Source organism: Salarias fasciatus, assembly GCF_902148845.1.
Source record: "Salarias fasciatus chromosome 7 unlocalized genomic scaffold, fSalaFa1.1 super_scaffold_4, whole genome shotgun sequence".
NCBI classification, from domain to species: domain Eukaryota; kingdom Metazoa; phylum Chordata; class Actinopteri; order Blenniiformes; family Blenniidae; genus Salarias; species Salarias fasciatus.
Window position 1 is genome coordinate 595,598 of NW_021941229.1, and position 19,012 is coordinate 614,609.

General features: G+C 43.1%; 1 protein-coding gene across 1 annotated transcript in view; it reads left to right on the forward strand.

Moving 5' to 3' along the window:
• The window catches only part of loxhd1a (lipoxygenase homology PLAT domains 1a), an 80,865-nt gene that overhangs the window by 26,718 nt on the left and 35,135 nt on the right, over nt 1-19,012 (forward strand). The window contains exons 10-19 of the mRNA XM_030084855.1: nt 899-1,034; nt 1,159-1,319; nt 1,393-1,479; nt 4,204-4,339; nt 4,433-4,587; nt 4,666-4,826; nt 17,880-17,956; nt 18,033-18,229; nt 18,338-18,530; nt 18,665-18,825. Coding sequence (XP_029940715.1) covers nt 899-1,034; nt 1,159-1,319; nt 1,393-1,479; nt 4,204-4,339; nt 4,433-4,587; nt 4,666-4,826; nt 17,880-17,956; nt 18,033-18,229; nt 18,338-18,530; nt 18,665-18,825 — 1,464 coding nt within the window. The remainder of the gene's footprint in view (nt 1-898; nt 1,035-1,158; nt 1,320-1,392; nt 1,480-4,203; nt 4,340-4,432; nt 4,588-4,665; nt 4,827-17,879; nt 17,957-18,032; nt 18,230-18,337; nt 18,531-18,664; nt 18,826-19,012) is intronic.

The window sequence follows — 19,012 nt, forward strand, 5'->3', positions numbered from 1 at the left end:
AGACAATAAACCTGAATCAGATCTGGAGCTCAGACTGCCGGCCAGCCATCGGATGTCTTCTCTAATTCCTCCTCTTTCCCTGGTGAATATCTGTCTCTCAGTCTCTACAACTTTTTCTGATGTTTATCCGTCTGTTTATCATACATTAAGGAAAAATGACAGATTTCCTAGAAGATGAAAAAACTCTCAAACCTATTACATTGTGGCTCTGGTGTTGGTTCTTTTGGCCTTATGATGTGCCTGATAACTCTGAAAATCATTGTCTTCATGACCATTTGGAGAAAAGAAAGGGGGCAGCATGTCACATGCTGCAACATGTAGGAAAACTGACCGCGAGAGATGTGATGAGATCTCCCATCTCCGCTATTTGTCACGGTGAAGGAAGGACCCAAGCACAGGCAACACAGGTTGACTTGAAACACCTTTATTTTCCAAAACATGAAGAAACAGGAACAAGCAGAGCTGGCGCAGGCATGGTACATAGACGGAACACACAGACCCACAAGCAGCCGACAAGACAAAGAAGGGGAGCAGGACTTAAACAGGAGAGACACAGGTGCAACACATTAGGGCGGAATGAGGCAGGCGACCAGGCAGGAGAACATGAGGAGCAGACAGAAACAGGTCACAAAGGACAAAACGGGCCCCGAGCGCCCCCTTATGGCCGCAGGGGCACAGGGCGTAACACTATTTTTTGAGTAGTTTAAAGAGATGAATTGTACCAGTGTATTTCCATGTCAGATTGCGTGCCTGCTCCACACCATGCACCCAGGTTAGCAGGTCTGCAGTCTTAGCAATTAAAGAAAAATGTCTGCTAATCCAGCATGACGTTTGATTATTTTATGTAGGGATTCTCTTTTCATTCATTCACTCATTCATTCGCCCTGTCCTGTCCCAGGTGGTGGTATATTGTCCATTCACGGGCATTGAGCAGACATTTCAGTGTGGGATGTGGCTGGATGAGGACGAGGGTGATGGACTGATCGAGAGGGAGCTGTACGAGATGGTTTCACTCAGGCAGAGAAAACAGAAAAGTAGGAGGCCTCAGCCAACATTTTTAACAATCCAAGACATATTTTATTCTGCTACATGAATCTGAAGCTGGCCAGGTGCTGACTGGAATGATTGAGAGCAGCCTGATCGATCTGTCTCTTCCAGAGTACCCCTGGTCTCTGTGGATCTGGACTTCGGATGTGAAGGGGGCCGGAACTGATGCTCAGGTCTTCCTGCAAATCTATGGAGAAAGAGGCAAGTCTGACGAGATCAGACTGGAAAACAACTCAGACAGTTTTGAACAAGGACAGCTTGATAAATTCATGGTAAGTGTTAGCGTATCACGCTGAGCCCCCGTAGAGATTTCTCTTCCAATTGTCTCCTTTTGGATTGCTGTAGATTGAAATGCCTGACATTGGAAGACTGCTGAAGGTGCGGATCTGGCATGAGAAGAGACATCCATTCTCTGGTTGGCATTTAGCGAAGGTGAAACTGATTTCTTTGACTAACCAATTTGTCCATGTAAGCTGGTAATACTGTTGTCACCATGTATCAGAATTTGATCTGCGTCTTGTTTTAATTCATATTATCTAACAGACAGATACTCTGTTCTCACATTTAATTTTAGATCTGGGTTGGCAACTTGATCCGGCCTTGGGACAATGTCTGGGCCTAATCGCAGCTAAAAATGTTTTTATTCTGAACTAAATTATCCAATCTAGAACATTAAACGAGTTCAGAAATTTGGTAGTTTCAAAATGATGTAATGATGATGATCGCGATTCTGATGATGTGATGATGATGATGATGGTGATGATGAAGATTGTGATAGTGATGATGATGATGATGATGATGATGGTGAAGATGATGATGTGATGATGATGATGATGATGGTGAAGATGATGAATGTGATGATGATGATGATGGTGAAGATAATGAATATGATAATGATGATGGAGATGATGATAGTGATAGTGATGATGATATTGATGATGATGATGATGGTGATGTGATGATGATGATGTGATGATGATGTGATGATGATGATGATAGTGATATTGGTGATGTGATGATTATGATGATGATGATGGTGATAGTGAAAATGTGATGATGATGGTCATAGTTATGATGGTGAAGATAATGAATATGATAATGATGATGGGGATGATGATGATGATAGTGATAGTGAAGATGATGGTGAAGATAATGAATATGATAATGATGATGGGGATGATGATGATGATAGTGATAGTGAAGATGATGGTGAAGATAATGAATATGATAATGATGATGGGGATGATGATGATGATAGTGATAGTGAAGATGATGGTGAAGATGATGATGGTGATGGTGACTGTGATATTGATGATGATGATGTGATGATGATGATGATGATGGTGATATTGGTGATGTGATGATGATGATATTGATGATGATGATGATGATGATGATGATGAGGATGATGATGATAGTGATATTGGTGATGTGATGATTATGACGATGATAATGGTGATAGTGAAGATGTGATGATGATGATGACCATAGTGATTATGTGATGGTGATGGTGATGATGATAATGGTGATGATGACGATGGTGATCGTGATACTGATGATGTGATGATGATGATGATGATGATGATGATGGTGATGATGATGATGATGATAGTGATATTGGTGATGGTGATATTGGTGTTGATGATGATAGTGATAGTGAAGATGTGATGATGATGATGATGATGATGATTATGATGATGTGACGATGACGATGATGATGATGATGGTGATGATGATGGTTATAGGGATAATGGTGATGCTGATGATGATACTGATGATGTGATGAAAATGATGGTGTGATGATGATGATGTTGATGATGATGGTCATAGTGATGATGTGATGATGAAGATGATGATGATGATGATGATGATGATATTGATGATGGGATGATGATGATGATGATGATGATGGTGTGACAAGGATTTTTTATAATGATGATGATGTGATGAATTGATGATGATGATGATGATGATGATGATGAGCCTGGCATGCCAGACTGACTTTATTTATGTGTGACACACGTATAAAGACAGTCTGGTACTGCTCCATTGGGGCAGCATTTCAAATTGGCAACGAGAGGTGGGACTATAGGGCTTGGGATCACACGTTGCATTGTGGGCAGTGGCGGACATGTTGGCAGCTCACCACGAGTGGGAAGAGTGACAAATTCTTCCACTTTGGTGCAGCTAAGGTGTCTGTAAATGTGCTCTATAAATAAAACTGACTTGACTTGACTTGACAAATACGTCCGTTTTTCCCCACAAATTCAACCGGACGCTGAAGTGCCGCGCCGGCCTTGTTCCTGAAGTCAACGCTCACTGGGAGTGCAATACAGCGCCGCGCCGTTTAGAAGCAGCGGTGCAGAAAATAGACCTGAAGCGAATCACCAGCGGCCTGGCATGCGCCGGCGTTATGGTGATCCTTCGTAACACCGGCACTTCTGGGATGCGGTGCAGCGCTTTGACGTCCGGTGGAATTTGTCTCATAGAAGAGAATTGGGTTGTAAGTGCTGCACAGTACGTTTCAAGAACGAGAAGCGGCGCTTTCGCATCCGGTGGAATTTAGGGGTTAGAAAGAAAAGCCTTCAGAGCAGATTCTCGCTGTGGTTTTAGCGACAAATTCAGTTCGTTCAAAACTTCAGACAGAGCCGTGGTAAAACTTCACTGTGTTGCGTCCACCATCGTGATTGTTTTGGGGGGGTAAAATATGACGCATCGCTAACTCCCGCCTCTCGTGGGCTGTGATTGGCCCAGCAGAAGTAGGCCGGCCAGAATTCAGATTCAAAATGGCGCCGTACCAGACTGCTTCCCCATGAAGCCCTGAGCATGGAGAGACAGTCTGGCGTGCCAGGCTAGATAATGATGGGATGATGACGACAGTGGGATGATGATGATGATGGTGGGATGATGATGATAGATTGATGATGATTGCGCAGTATTGTGTTTATCTGTTTGGTTGTATCTCAAGCCAAGGATTGCATCAAGTCTTGTTGTACTTGTGCAATTGACAGCAATTTTTATTCTATTTTAGCTTGGCTGCAGTAATCATTTGACTAAAAACATTGCTGGAGTTGTCATTTGTTTGGTAGGAGGCTTATGGACCAGAGAAACAGTAGAAATAGACGTGATGCCTGATGAAACTTTGACTTTGTCCAGGTTACTTTACTCAAAACATTAACCATGGAGAAGTACTCTTTTGAGTGTGGCCGCTGGCTGGACATCAATGAAGATGACAATGAGATTGTGAGAGAGCTTCCAGCTACAGGAGCTTTAATCGACGAGCCGCTGCCACGTAAGAAACAATGAGGACAGCCACGCCTTCCAGTGGAGATATATTTCCACTTCAAGTCACGAGCCGTGCTTCCTTCTCTGTTTCCGTCCTCAGTGATCAAGTATCGCGTCACCATCTGCACTGGGAACATCAGCGGCAGTGGCACTGACGCCAGCGTATTCCTAAATGTGGTGGGCGACTTTGGGGACACGGGGGAGCGGCTGATGATCACCAGCAAAAACAACGTCAACAAATTCGAGAAGGGAAACGTGAGCAAATCATGAACACAAATGAGCTAAATGGATATTGTGCACAGTAAGCACGGCTGTCTTGCTGTCTTCCCTCAGCACGACGAGTTTCTCATCGAGGCCGTGTCCCTGGGTCAGGTGCGCCGGGTCCGGGTGGGTCACGACGGCCGCGGCGGAGGCTGCGGCTGGTTTCTTGACAAGGTGATGGTCCGAGAGGAGGGCCAGCCGGAGAGCCTGGCCGTAGAGTTCCCCTGCTTCAGGTAGTAGTTGATTCATGTTTGCTATGCTGACTGACCCCCTGATCCCACAGCACGCCTCTCCCTGCGGTGCTCACGTCCGTTTGTGTGTGCGCGCGTCAACGCCCACTGCACGCGCTCTCCTGCGCTCTGCTCCGTCACAGAGCTCCGGAAACATTGTGAAGCGCATGCGCGAGACAACTCATTCATTCGTCGTTTCTTTGCCAAACGGTTCCTCAAATTCCACGATGAATCTCTATTTATCTATGGCGATAGTTTAGCTGCGCATCCGGAAGTGGACACGGACCCGACCCACTCCGTCTGTGCTGCGCGTTAACTTAAAATAAATAAAATAAGTACATAAACGTATTGTATTAAAGGGACAAACATCACCACTACATGGAAAACAAACCATATGCCATTTTGTTGACTCCACAAATGTATTCAAATATCGAAATATGCACATCTTCAGTTTTTTGGAAATCATCCGAACAGCGGGGCTTGATGCGCTCACGTGCGGACGCAGACAAAAATAGGTGGGACGCGTATTTTTTATCCTGGACGCTGCTGAGCGCGCCACTCGCGTCGGTGACGCAAGCGAGCGAACGCTGGATGTGGAACTGCTCCCAATACAATGGCAACCTATTGGCTGTGTCCAGCGCAACGCAGCCGAACGCTCCAAACGCGTGCTGTGGGATCAGGGAGTGACGCTTAACAGTCTGCAGAGGGGCGGGAGGACAGAAAGCCATCTGCGCCCTGATTAGACAGCTTTATTTGTCGCTATCCAATCAGACAGAGGTGTCAAGACAGGGACAAATATCACAACCACAACTTCAGAGAATTGCAGCGGTTTGTTTGCAAATAAACTTCTATTTCTTTTCACAAATGAAATCTGTTTTACAACCATGCAAATCCTTTTCGACACATGAAAGTGGGATTTTTCGTGAAGATTTTTTTTCACGGGATGGCAAAACTTGATTTTCAAATACAAAATTATGTGCAAGAATTCATTTTCAGACGCAAAAATATTGATCACCCAATATAGCCCATACGGGACACAGTCAGGTCGGCACCAATCCAAGTCGGCCCTGGCCAACTCAGCACTGCCTCCGGGATACAGTCAAGTCGGCATCAAAGCCAAGTCGGCCCCGCGGGGGGGGCTCTCAAGTGGCCGAGTTGGTCGGTGCCGACTTGACTGTAAGCTGCTTACCGACTCGGCCAAAAGCCTCTTTTTTTTTTCAATCAAGATGCGGCTGCGGTGCTTCAATTTGCACAGTTTTTTGACGATGCACTCGGATGTAGGTTTTTTTGTTGTTTGTTTTTTGCCGCAGCGAGAGCGCAGATTTGCATTTGCACCAACCTAGTTGATGTAAACAACAGCGAAATATAATAAAATATTTGATAAAATTTTAAAGGTGCAGTAGGCAGGATTCGGCATCTCCGCCATCTTGCTTAGGGTTACCTAAGTAAGATGGTGTTTTGAAACCCAGCACAGCCAATCCTGTCCTGTTTTCTCTGACATCACGCCCTTACACAAGTTAAGCCCCTCCCACAAGAACGTGCGACGAACACCTCTCGACCAATCACGGTTAGAGCCTCAGGGCTCTTCTGATTGGTCAAAGATACCTGGAGCTGTCGAGATTCCTTTTCAGCTCAGAACAGAGACAGATGGAAACGCTGCGCCTTCGCGGTAGAGCAGTTATGCTACACTCCTAAAGGATTATCAATGGGTACTCTAACATTTAATCCAAAGAAAACACAGAAAAATTAGCATTGACTAGAAAAATCCTGCCTACAGCACCTTTAATAAAAATTTAAATAAAAAAAAAATTCGAGGAGTCTGTGCCTTCAGAGCGGACAGAGCGGACGTATAATGAAACTTTTCCTAATCACAGTTGACGTGTTTTTATTCTGGTGTAAACTATCTATCCAATCTGTGGACAAAAATAATGATTTAAGATATTTAGTGATTTAAATAAGCAGCTTGTGTTTGTCACACTGTCCGCTCAAAAGAAAAAAAACAAACACAAAACAGAAAAAACACATGAATAAGCTGTCTGATTATCAAATGCGGAGGTCAAATTCTAAGACATTTAACTGTTTCCCTCCTCCGTACTGTAGAACTTAATTTTTCTGACAGGCTCATCACAGTCCTCACAGTCTGCTGCTGCAGAGAGAGGGGGGGGGGGGGGGGGGGGGGGGGGGGGGGGGTTCACGCTGACGGAGATGCCGAAATGAATGAATGACCTGAGGGAATGAGCTCTCCGCTTATTCCTATAGTGGAGATGAACGTCAGTATCGGAATGGAGGGAAATAATGATTATCACTAGAACTAAAATGATTAACATTAGCCATTAACAACAGCCAGCATTCTTACCCCCCCTCCAAAGGCCGCAGCGCTCAGCCAGACCGTCATACATTTTGCTGTGTTTTTGCGCAGGAGCACAACAGATTGTTTTTCTGTAATCTAATGTATTAGAAATTAAGATAAATAAACAAATATTAAGCCAGGAGTATCAGCAAACCTTTTAATGCCTCATGTCTGCTTTATTAATGCCTCAAATCAGGTTTTAAAATTTATTTAATTTTTACGGTGCGCATTTCAGCAGCGTCACCTCTTACTCACACTCCGCCTCATTTCCCTGATAAACACGCACACACACGCCAACACACACAAAATAGTTGTATTATTAACCGTCAATAATAATCAAGAACATATTAAAATTAGTAAAATAAGTCTCCCCGGCTGCGCACCAGGACGGACACCCCCACACGGTCCGTCCTCACCCTGCTCATTTGATTCTGGGACTGCAGGCTCCACAGGACAAAGATATTTATTCAGAAAATATATTTGTTCTAAAATTAATTTTTGGAAACGAAAAATACATGGTTTGCTGTGCTTTGATGGAGGAAATAATATTTTACCTGAATCTGTAATTGGCACCTCTGGAGACGCTGCAGTGCTCCTGCTGCCGTGTTCACTGTTGTGTTGAGATTTATTACATTAGTTTATTTATTTTTCACACCTTTTATGTTATTATAATTTAGTTGTAAACTGACAGCAGCCTACAGTAATTCTCTATACCTGGAGGTGACGCGTGAGCGCTTCCATGCGCCACTGCAGGTTCTGCGCTGTACAAGCAGACACTTTCAGTGCACGGCGGGGAGCACAGGACCCTTATTTAGAAAAAGGTTCTATGTTCCCTGGTCCATACAAAGCGGGGAACATACGACCCTTTTGGAGAAAAGCGGGGAACATACGACCCTTATGTGGAAAAAAGGTCCGATGTTCCCCGATCCATACAAAGCGGGGAACATAGGACCCGGGGAACAGGTACACTCCCATCTGGTCACGTGACCAGACAACCGCTCGCGCTGCGCGCTCGTAGCTAAGCTACTCGGTTCAAACAAGATGTCAAACATGAAGCTCCAGGTCCATTCTCCACCTCTAACCTGTCAGTCACCACAATCACACAGTTTGTCGTCCAGTCTCCCGCCTGCTACGTGAGGAGAAGCGGCGCAGTCGGCGCGAAAAAAACCGTGCAAATCGACGCACCGCAGTCGCATCGTGATTAAAAAAAACAGAGGCTTTTAGCCGAGTTGGTAAGCAGCTTACAGTCAAGTCGGCACCGACCAACTCGGCCACTTGAGAGCCCCCCCCGCGGGGCCGACTTGGCTTGATGCCGACTTGACTGTTTCCTGGGGGCAGTGCCGAGTTGGCCAGGGCCGACTTGGATTGGTGCCAACCTGACTGTAATCCAGCCCATACATATTCTCCTCGTCCTGGTCCCAGCACATATTCTCCTCGTCCTGGTCCTGGTCTTGGTCCTGGTTCCAGTCCAAATTCTCCTAGACTTGGGAGATCGAGAGTTGACAGTCACCCTAATAGCAATGCAACTTGGTGTTTTGTCCATATGAATGTCTGCGTTCTCTAGTGTTAATGTATAGGGTGTATTGTTCTCCGTGTTCTCCAGTGTTAATGATAGAGTGGATTGTTTTCTGCAGCATCAATCAGTGGACCAGCATGAAAACTACATGGTTTTCAGTGTGTCTGTCATTTCCATGGAAACACAAAAACTTTTCTCAAATGCAAATGCAATGGCACTGGCCCTCATTTGTCAATCTAGCATAGAAATGAGTGCAGATTTGAGCGCAGGATTTATCGTACAGGACACATGTATGAATGATTGGGTCTTGATAAACACGGTGGCTGAATTCCATCCATCCATCCATTTTCTCCCGCTTATCCGGGCCGGGTCACGGGGGCAGCAGTCTCAGCAGGGATGCCCAAACTTCCCTGTCCCCAGACACTTCCTCCAGCTCCTCTGGGAGGATCCCAAGGCGTTCCCAGGCCAGCCGAGAGACATAGGGCGAATCCCAATTCTCTGCTTAATCCTCAATCTTACTCCTCATTCCTCAAAATGCGCGCTCCCGTGAAGTTAAGTGCTGTCCCATTCCTAAACAAGTTGAGGAAAGGAGCGAGACTAAGGGACGTTATCTCCCTTAATTTTGAGATTCTACCAGACCTACCTTGGAGTTAAGGAGAATCCAGAATGCTTGTTAAATAGTTCGTTTTGCTGTTATTTTATTAATAAAAAATGGTGTATATTACTTTGGGAGTAGTTGTATTAACTTTCTATCACAGATAATATTTACAAAGGCTATTAGAAAGAAATCAAGAAAATTCATTTGAATGCATTTATTAACAAGGTCACACAGCAAAATGTTAAACATTTCTAATGCAGGGCGCATTACTTACAATTATAAAGGGCGTTGTTATGGATCATTGACCAAAATTATCACTGCTGCCAGCCCCCCCCCCCCCCCCCCCCCCCCCCCCCCCCCCCCCCCCCCCCCCCCCACCACCACCACCACCACCACCACCACCACCGCTACCGCACTAAATTCTGCACCGCCTTGACAACGGAGAGGGGAAAAAAACAGCGGTCCACGCGTGTGCGCTCTCTCTCTCCTTCGGACGGTCCAAAGAAGCGTCGCGCGAGCCCCGAGCCCCCTCCCGACGGTCCAAAAACTCCCCGCCGCGCGCTCCCCCCTGGCTAAACTTTTTTCCTGCAGGAAACACTGCACTTCTTTCGGCTTTCTTCTACCCTCTTGCGCAGTGCTGCCCCCTGTGGTCCAAGGACGTAACTGTCTTTAAGGGTTGTCCCATTTCCAAGTGACATTACATTCCTTAACACTTGTTTTTAGGAGGCACTTAATTTGAGATTGAGGATCAAGGTTGAGGAGTGAGGATTAAGCAGAGAATTGGGATTGGGCCATAGTCTCTCCAGTGTGTCCTGGTCTTCCCCGGGGTCTCCTCCCAGTGGGACATGCCCGGAACACCTCCCCAGGGAGGCGTCCAGGAGGCATCCTAAACAGATGTCCAAGCCACCTCAGCTGGTCCCTCTCGATATGGAGGAGTAGCAGCTCTACTCCGAGCTCCTCCCTGGTGACTGAGCTCCTCACCCTGTCTCTAAGGGAGCGCCCAGCCACCCTACGGAGGAAGCTCATTTCAGCCGCTTGTATCCGAGATCTTGTCCTTTCGGTCATGACCCAAAGTTCATGACCAGAGGTGAGGGTGGGAACGTAGACTGACCGGTAAATCGAGAGCTTCGCCTTTCGGCTCAGTTCCCTCTTCACCACAACGGACTGATACAACGACTGCATCACTGCAGCCACTGCACCGATTCGCCTGTCAATCTCACGCTCCATCTTTCCCCCACTCGTGAACAAGACCCCAAGATACTTAAACTCCTCGACTTGGACCAGAGTCTCTCCACCGACCTGGAGAGGGCAAGCCACCTTCTTCTGGTCCAGGACCATGGCCTCGTCGAATCCTCCTCTCCAGTACCCTGGAATAGAGTTTCCCAGGGAGGCTGAGGAGTGTGATCCCCCTATAGTTGGAGCACACCCTCCGGTCCTCCTTTTTAAACAGGGGGACCACCACCCCGGTCTGCCAATCCAGAGGCACCGTCCCCGACCGCCACGCGATGTTACAGAGACGTGTCAACCAAGACAATCCCTGCACATCCAGAGACTTAAAGGTCTAATACACGATTTTCTCGAAAAGACAAAGCCCCAAGTCTGTTACTCACTTTTTGAACAACGCGCATGCGCCAGACCATCCGCCCGGCTCTCCTGCTTCTCCCACGAAACGCGGAAGTGTACGAGCGCGATCTCCTCTTCTCTGGCGTGCACAGCTCTGTTTACAGTTTCTACGATCCGCCTCACTCATAAATAAAGCTTTTTTTCCGAAACAGTTACAGTTTCATTATGTCAGACTCACCATCAGTAAGTACTAGCTGAGAAGCTCACCGGCTACATAAACACTCTGAATGCACATGCACAAAAGGGAGAAGCTGATTGGGCGCAAGCACGTAGAACCGCCTTACGAAAGCAGCTCGTCAGAATGATTGACAAACAGACCCACCAGTTATTTAGGTGATCCACCCGGAAATCAAAATCGTGTATTATACCTTTAAGATACTCAGGGCGAATCTCGTCCACCCCCGGTGCCTTGCCACTGAGGAGCTTACCAACCACCTCGGTGACTTCAGCTTGGGTGATGGAAGAGTCCACCTCTGAGACCTCAGCCTCTGCTTCTTCCACGGAAGACGTGGTGACGGGTCCTCGAAGGAGGTCTGCGAAGTCTTCCTTCCACCGTCCAACAATATCCCCAGTTGAGGTCAGCAACTCCCCACCTCCACTTTCCTCTGACCTGCTTTCCTCTCCTGAGGCGCCGGACGGTTTGCCAGAATTTCTTCGAGGCCGACCGATAGTCCTCCTCCATGGCCTCCCGAACTCCTCCCAGACCCGAGTTTTTGCCTCCACAACCACTCGGGCTGCAGTTCGCTTGGCCTGCCGGTACCCGTCAGCTGCTTCTGGAGTCCCATGAGCCACCAGGGCTCGATAGGACTCCTTCTTCAGCTTGACGGCAGCCCTTACTTCCGGTGTCCACCACCGGGTTCGGGGGTTGCCGCCACGACAGGCACTGGAGACCTTACGACCACAGCTCTGAGCAGCTGCTTCGACAATGGAGGTAGGATCAGCATCCTAAGCCATGTAAATTGACCACAGCTGACCTTCACTGGTTCTCCGGTGCCTTCTGTTTAAGTAGTCAGGCGGCTGATGGATTAGTTTGCAGTTACAAATGGACACTAAATGCATGTGGTCAGCGAGCGCTGTCTGCAACTGGAGACGAGCCACAGGACTGCGGTGCAGTGTTACCTCTTCCTGTCTGTCGCTTTGCTGGCTTCCTGCAGACACTCGGGGGGAAACGAGGCCGCCACTCTCCTGTGGAGGGTTGAATGAATGAATGAATGAATGAATACATTTATTCGAGGTACAGGAAAAGCAACACAAAATATATTGTACAATAACTAACACAAAATTCCCCACACTGGGCAGAAAAAAAAAAGATTATACAGAAGCAATATAAATAATAATAATAATAATAATAATAATAATATTAATAAAAAAAATGAAAAAGAAGAGAAAAAAAATTAATTATATAAAAACAAGAAGAATAGGAAGAATAACAAAAACAAACAAAACCCCAACAAGAATATTTACAATTAAGAACTAGACATATGTTTTCAAATTTGATGACTGTGCCTCGAAAAGGAGTGGGATGAAGATAACTTGTTAACTCCCACCCATTGTCTTCCTAAACATCTTTAGGTTGCCATAATGACGAAATAAGTGCTAATAGTATATATGTATATATATATATATATATATATATATATATATATATATATATATATATATATATATGTGTGTATATATATATATATATATATATATATATATATATATATATATATATATATATATACACACATACACATATATACACACATACATACATATATATACATACACACACATACACATACACATATACATACATACACAAATACACACATATACACAAACACCCATACACATAAACATACATATTACCATTATTAATACCACCGCCCTTATCACATCATCAACACATATCAACATATAGAAGGATATCCCCAGTGATTGTAATCAATGGTGCTAATAGTTTATATTTAACTTTAGTTTAAGCATGGTGTTATATGGACCTGCTGCCAGAGGGGGGCAGTCCTCAGGCAACAGGACCCCCCTTTGGAAGTGTCTGTACTGTGCATTAAAAAGACAAGAATTGGGAGTCTACTGCTGATGGCGGTGGCCTCCCAGCAGCAGAGCCCCCCTTGCCTGCCCTATACTAAAGACTTGTTAAGTGTAATATTTATTATGTATTTGTTTGAGATTAGCACCATTATCACTTACTATATTGATTTTATGTTTGCAAAGTAAAATAACATGTTATACATTGATAATAGATATAATAACACAACATCAAAGTATTGTGCTTGATTAAGATATAATAGTAGTTGTAGTAATAGTAATATCAAGTATCATATGTTGATGATGTAATTGTAGTGACAAATGTAGCAGTAGTAGTAATAATAATAATAGTAATAGTAATAATAACACCACCAATATATGACTGAATATTAAATACTATAATTGACCAGTAATCTAGTAAAATAGTCTTATATAATACATATAACATTTCAAATAATTGATAATTAAGAGACATTTATGAATCAGCCCAGCACAAAACCTCTGTATCGTGAGAATACCATATTTTTAAATCTGGATTTGAACAGATGAATATTTGGACATTGTTTAAGTTGTGGTCCCAGTTGATTCCAAAGTTTAACTCCACATACAGACACACAGAAGCACTTTCTGGTGGTCCGCACTGCTTTAATCTTAAAGTTACCACATCCCCTCAAATTATAGCCCCCTTCTCTCAGCATGAATAGCTTTTGGAGATTAACCGGCAATGTATTTTTACTAGCTTTGAATAGAACCTGGACTGTATAAAACTCAACCAAATCAGGGAGTTTTAAAAGTTTTGCCTGCAAAAATAAAGTGTTAGTGTGGTCGTAATATCCTTCCTTATGTATGATTCTTACTGCACGTTTTTGGAGTATAATGAGGGGATGTAATGAACCTTTGTAATTATTACCCCAAACCTCAACACAGTAAGTTAGATAAGGCAAAACTAATGAGCAATATAATAACAGTAATGCATGATAATCTAAATAGTGTTTGGCTTTATTAATGATTGATTATTAATGATTGAAATGCTTTTGGAGACTTTACCTTGTATGTGTCTTATGTGGGATTTCCAGGTTATTTTGCTGTCAATAGTTAATCCCAAAAATGTAATTTCCGAAACAGTATCTAAGTCTACGCCATCAATATTTATTACGGAGTCTAAATTGACATTGTAGTATCCAAAGAACATTACTTTAGTTTTGCTTAGATTTAAGGATAATTTGTTAATGTCCATCCATGCTTTCAATTTCATTAATTCATTATTTAGATTATGGATTAAATCATTATAATCATCATTAGAATAAAATATATTTGTGTCATCTGCAAATAGGATTAATTTTAGTAATGTAGATACCTGAAATATATCATTAATATATAGAATAAACAACTTTGGCCCTAACACAGATCCTTGAGGAACCCCACAATCAATGCCCAAATACCCGGATGAATATTCTCCTTGACATACTGCTGTCTGTCAGTTAAATAACTTTGGATCAAGCTTGAAGCCACCCCCCTAATACCATACCTTTCCAGTTTTCTTATTAAAATGCCATGGTTTAAAGTGTCAAAAGCTTTTTTCAAGTCGATAAATATACCAGCTGCATATTTCTTCCTATCTAAGCTATTTGTTATGTCCTCTAGTGCATCAATTATGGCCATTGATGTTGACCTTGCTGTTCTAAAACCGTATTGACTTTCATTAATCAAATTGTGTTTGTCGATAAATTTCTCTAGCCTACTGTTGAATAATTTCTCTAATATTTTGGAGAACTGTGGGAGCAGAGAGACCGGCCTATAGTTGGTGAAGATGTGTTTATTTCCACTTTTAAAAAGTGGCAATACTTTCGCGATTTTCATTTTGTTTGGAAATGTTCCTGTTTGAAATGATAGATTACATATATATGTTAAAGGTTTAACGATACTATGTAAAATTTGTTTAACTAATGACATATCTATGTCAAAACAATCAGTAGAGAATTTATTGTTGCACTTGCTCACCACATCTATGATTTCTGCCTCAGATACTCCTGAAAGAAACATTGTCTTTGGGTTTATTTCTATTAAGGAATCTACGTTATTACTACTGCACTGAGGGATTTTTGCTGCCAAGTCCAGACCAACATTCACAAAAAAACTATTAAAACTTTCTACCACTTCATTCATATTATAATTATCATTATTTCTATCAGTAAAGTTGTTTGGATATGAATTATTTTTTGTGTTACCTTTAATTACATTATTAAGTATTCCCCAAACCCTCTTTATGTTGTTCTTATTTTTATTTAATAAGTTGGTATAATATAATTTTTTACTAGTTCTTAATATATCAGTCAGTCGATTTTTATATGTTTTATATCGGTGTTCAGAATCTTCAGTTCTTAGTCTAATAAATTGTTTATATAAATTTTTTTTTTCTTACAAGCATTTCTTAAACCCTTAGTTAACCATGGACACTTAGCGGTTGTATTATTTCTACTAACCTGGAGGACTGGACAGTTTTTATTGTAAGCTGAACTGAAAATTTCCAAAAAATGATCAAAAGCACCATCCACATCGGTCTTGCTATAAACAACATTCCAATCTTGTTCTATTAGATCATTGTAAAGTAAATTGATTGACTCCTCAGTTCTTACTCGTTTATATGTACATTTTTGAGGTGATTTGTGATTGTTACCATCGTCATCATACAATATGAAGACAGGTAGATGGTCAGATATGTCACAGATCAACAGGCGGCTGACATTTGTGGACTCCATATTATTTGTGAAGATATTGTCAATGAGGGTGGCACTGTGCAGGCTAATTCTGCTAGGTCTTTTAATAGCTGGATATAAGCTCATACTATACATCCTACTTATATAATCATCAGTTGTTTTATGGTTATTTGGATTCATCAAGTCAATATTGAAATCCCCGCAAATAAATATTTTTTTATTACTTATTTCTGAAAATGTTTTTTCCATCCAGTTTGTGAATGCCTCCACACACGAACCTGGCGACCTATATATACAACTAACTATATAATTTTTGGTTTTTTCATTGATAATTTCTATTGATAGACATTCCAGTATGTCATTTGTTGTTACTGTCATTTTTTCTAATATTTTGTATTTGTATTTTTTATTTACATATATCGCGACTCCTCCTCCTGCTTTGTTTGTTCTGTTTACATAATTTAGATTCTAATCATTTAACTCAAAATCAATACCTTTGTCTTTATTAAACCATGTTTCTGAGATTGCTGTAATACTAAACGGATGCATAATTTGTTGTAAATATTCTTTGATTGCTTTGAAATTTGTGTACATACTATTGAAGTGGATAATAGAAAATTTCCCTTGTGATTCAACAGAAGTATTATAATCATTCTCAGTGTAATATTTACAAGTAATGGGGTTAGATGAGAGAAACATGTTATCAGGGTCTATTTCGTTTTCCAATTCTAATGAGCTATATTCAGTGTACTCAGATCATTTCAGTTCCATAAGCTCGACTTCCAGAGTTCCTTGATGTGTTTCTAAGTCCTTGCTATCCAAAGAACTGTGATTGGTTGTCATTGAGTATACACAGGTGCTTCATCTCAATGATTCTGACTCGGTATCATTCATATTTGTTCAGTTCTTCCATGTCATTGATAACCAATACTTTAGCCTCTTCAGGGGATCCATTAAGTTTGATGAATATTTTACAGTTCATCACCCAGGTGTTTTGTATTTTGTTTTGTTTCCTTAGGAATCTGGCTTCCTTGGCGATTTCTGCGTTCCTCTTGATTAGGCGGTCATTTAAATAGACATTAGTACCTTTCAGCTTTTTTCCTTGTCTCATCAGTGCATCTTATTTTTCCTGTTGACGAACCTCAGTACCCCAGCTGGTGTGGTGTTCTTCTTCATGGGGAGCGGGTGGCAAGCCTCGATTGAGTCCACATCCACATGTATGTCCCTGGTCGCGAGAAAAGCCACCACCTGCTGCTCTGCGGAGCTCGCCTCCAGCTCACTGGGCTGCTCCCCGCCGCCAGCAGACACTGCATGTGCATATGAACGGGGTTTGATCTTTAATCCCGTCACGATCACACCGTTAAGTCTTGAATACTGTTCCAGGTCTTCCACTCTTTTCTCCAGGACCGCGATCTTCCTGTCCTTCTCTTCGATGCGAGTACGCAGCTCCGTTACTTCCTCCACAAGCTTGAGAATCTTATCCTGCTTCGTCTTTATTGCTGATATGTCCTGCGAGAGAAAATCAAGTGTCTTTCTGATTTCCTCCGCCTCCTCCATAGCTGTGTTTTTTTTCGGTGGCATGTCAATGAACAAAAAAAGAAAAAAAAAAACTGCACACAGAGCCAAAGTTCACTGTGGAGTTGTTGTAGCTGCAGCTAACACGAGCTTGCGGCGTGCCCTCTGTCACCGATTGAGTCTTCAGCCGCCTGCTGCAGACAAGTTATTAGATCTTAGAGGGTTGGATTGCTGTGGGAATTTGGTTTGGTTTTCTGTACTTGTGACTAATTTCTTCATGAGAAGTGTTGGAGTAACTTTAAATGATTTTTATCACTAATTTACTTTAAATGACGTATCATTACTCCACGTCAAATTAAACCATGAATGTGGTAAATTCTATGAGGCTTTTGATGATGATGGATGGGGCCACTGTGGGCTGATACCACAGAGCAGAAGGGGGGGCACAGGGGGGAGATAGATAGATTAGAAAGATCAGACGGATAGATAGATAGATAGATAGATAGATAGATAGATAGATAGATAGATAGATAGATAGATAGGGAGAGAGACAGCCAGACAAACAGACAGACAGGCTTTCAAACGCATTTGATAACGTTCTCCATGGCCACATCTCGTGTTGCAGTCTCATCTCCCCCATAGTTTCATTTCCACTGAGCTTCCAGACATTAGGGAGTGGGTAACGCTGTTCACTGCTCCTCAGGTGGCTGGACCGTAACGAGGACGATGGGCAGATTGTCCGTGAGTTAGTTCCAGCTGGAGACGGCGTGCGCCTCTTCAGTAAGTCATCAGAGTGACACGGCAGACTAAGCATCCGGCGGTTCACACTGAAATCCCTGGATCTACTCCCACTCAGATGTTGGCTACCACATCGCCATCAAGACAGGCAACGTGAACGGAGCCAGCTCTGATTCGAAGGTGTTCGTCAAGCTGTACGGAGAGAAGGGAGACACCAACAAGATGATACTGGCGGTCTCCGACAACGACCTCAGGAACTACTTTGAGACGGGCCGCACTGACATCTTCACCATTGACACCTTCGACATTGGACAGGCGAGTTCTTGAAGGCTTTCAGATATCAGTTACGAACTTCACCGGCGATTAGATGTTTTATCATTTAAAAAAAAAATTCCATTTGGTGTTTGATGAACGTTCTTGCAGGTCAACCGCCTTCTGATTGGTCATACCAACGAAGGTTTGCGGGCCGGATGGTTTCTGGACAGTGTGCAGCTCCTGGTGCCAGTCCATGGGAAGCAGTACATGTTCCCCAGCCACCGCTGGCTCTGCAAAGACGAGGCTGATGGAAAAGTGGAAGTGGAGATCTACCCCAGTGAGATCTTGGACATCGAAAAGTGTAACTATGAAGAAAAGTGGAACAATTTCAAATGACAAATGGATTTAGTTTAACAGTTGCAGTGAATAAAAAGGACGTTTGTCTGTATTTAAATGAGTTTTTCAGCGTGTAAGAACATTCTTCTTCTATTTCAGTGATCAACTACGAAGTAACGGTTGTCACAGGTGATGTTCGGGCTGGTGGAACCAACGCTAACGTCTTCTGTCAGATCTACGGAGACGGCGGGAAAACAGAAGTCCTCACCCTGAAAAGTCGTTCCAACAACTTTGAACGTGGCACAATGGAAATCTTCAAGGTTTGCATTAACTCTTATGACATGCTGTAGAGCAAAGATAGAGACGCCGTTTATGCTACACGTTTTCAGTGAAAAACGGGAAAAGGTTTTAAAATGATGTCTGTTTACGCGGAAACAGCAGAAACACTTAAAACAATGTCGTTAACATGCTGCCCATCTACTGAGCATGTGCAGAAGAACAATTTAA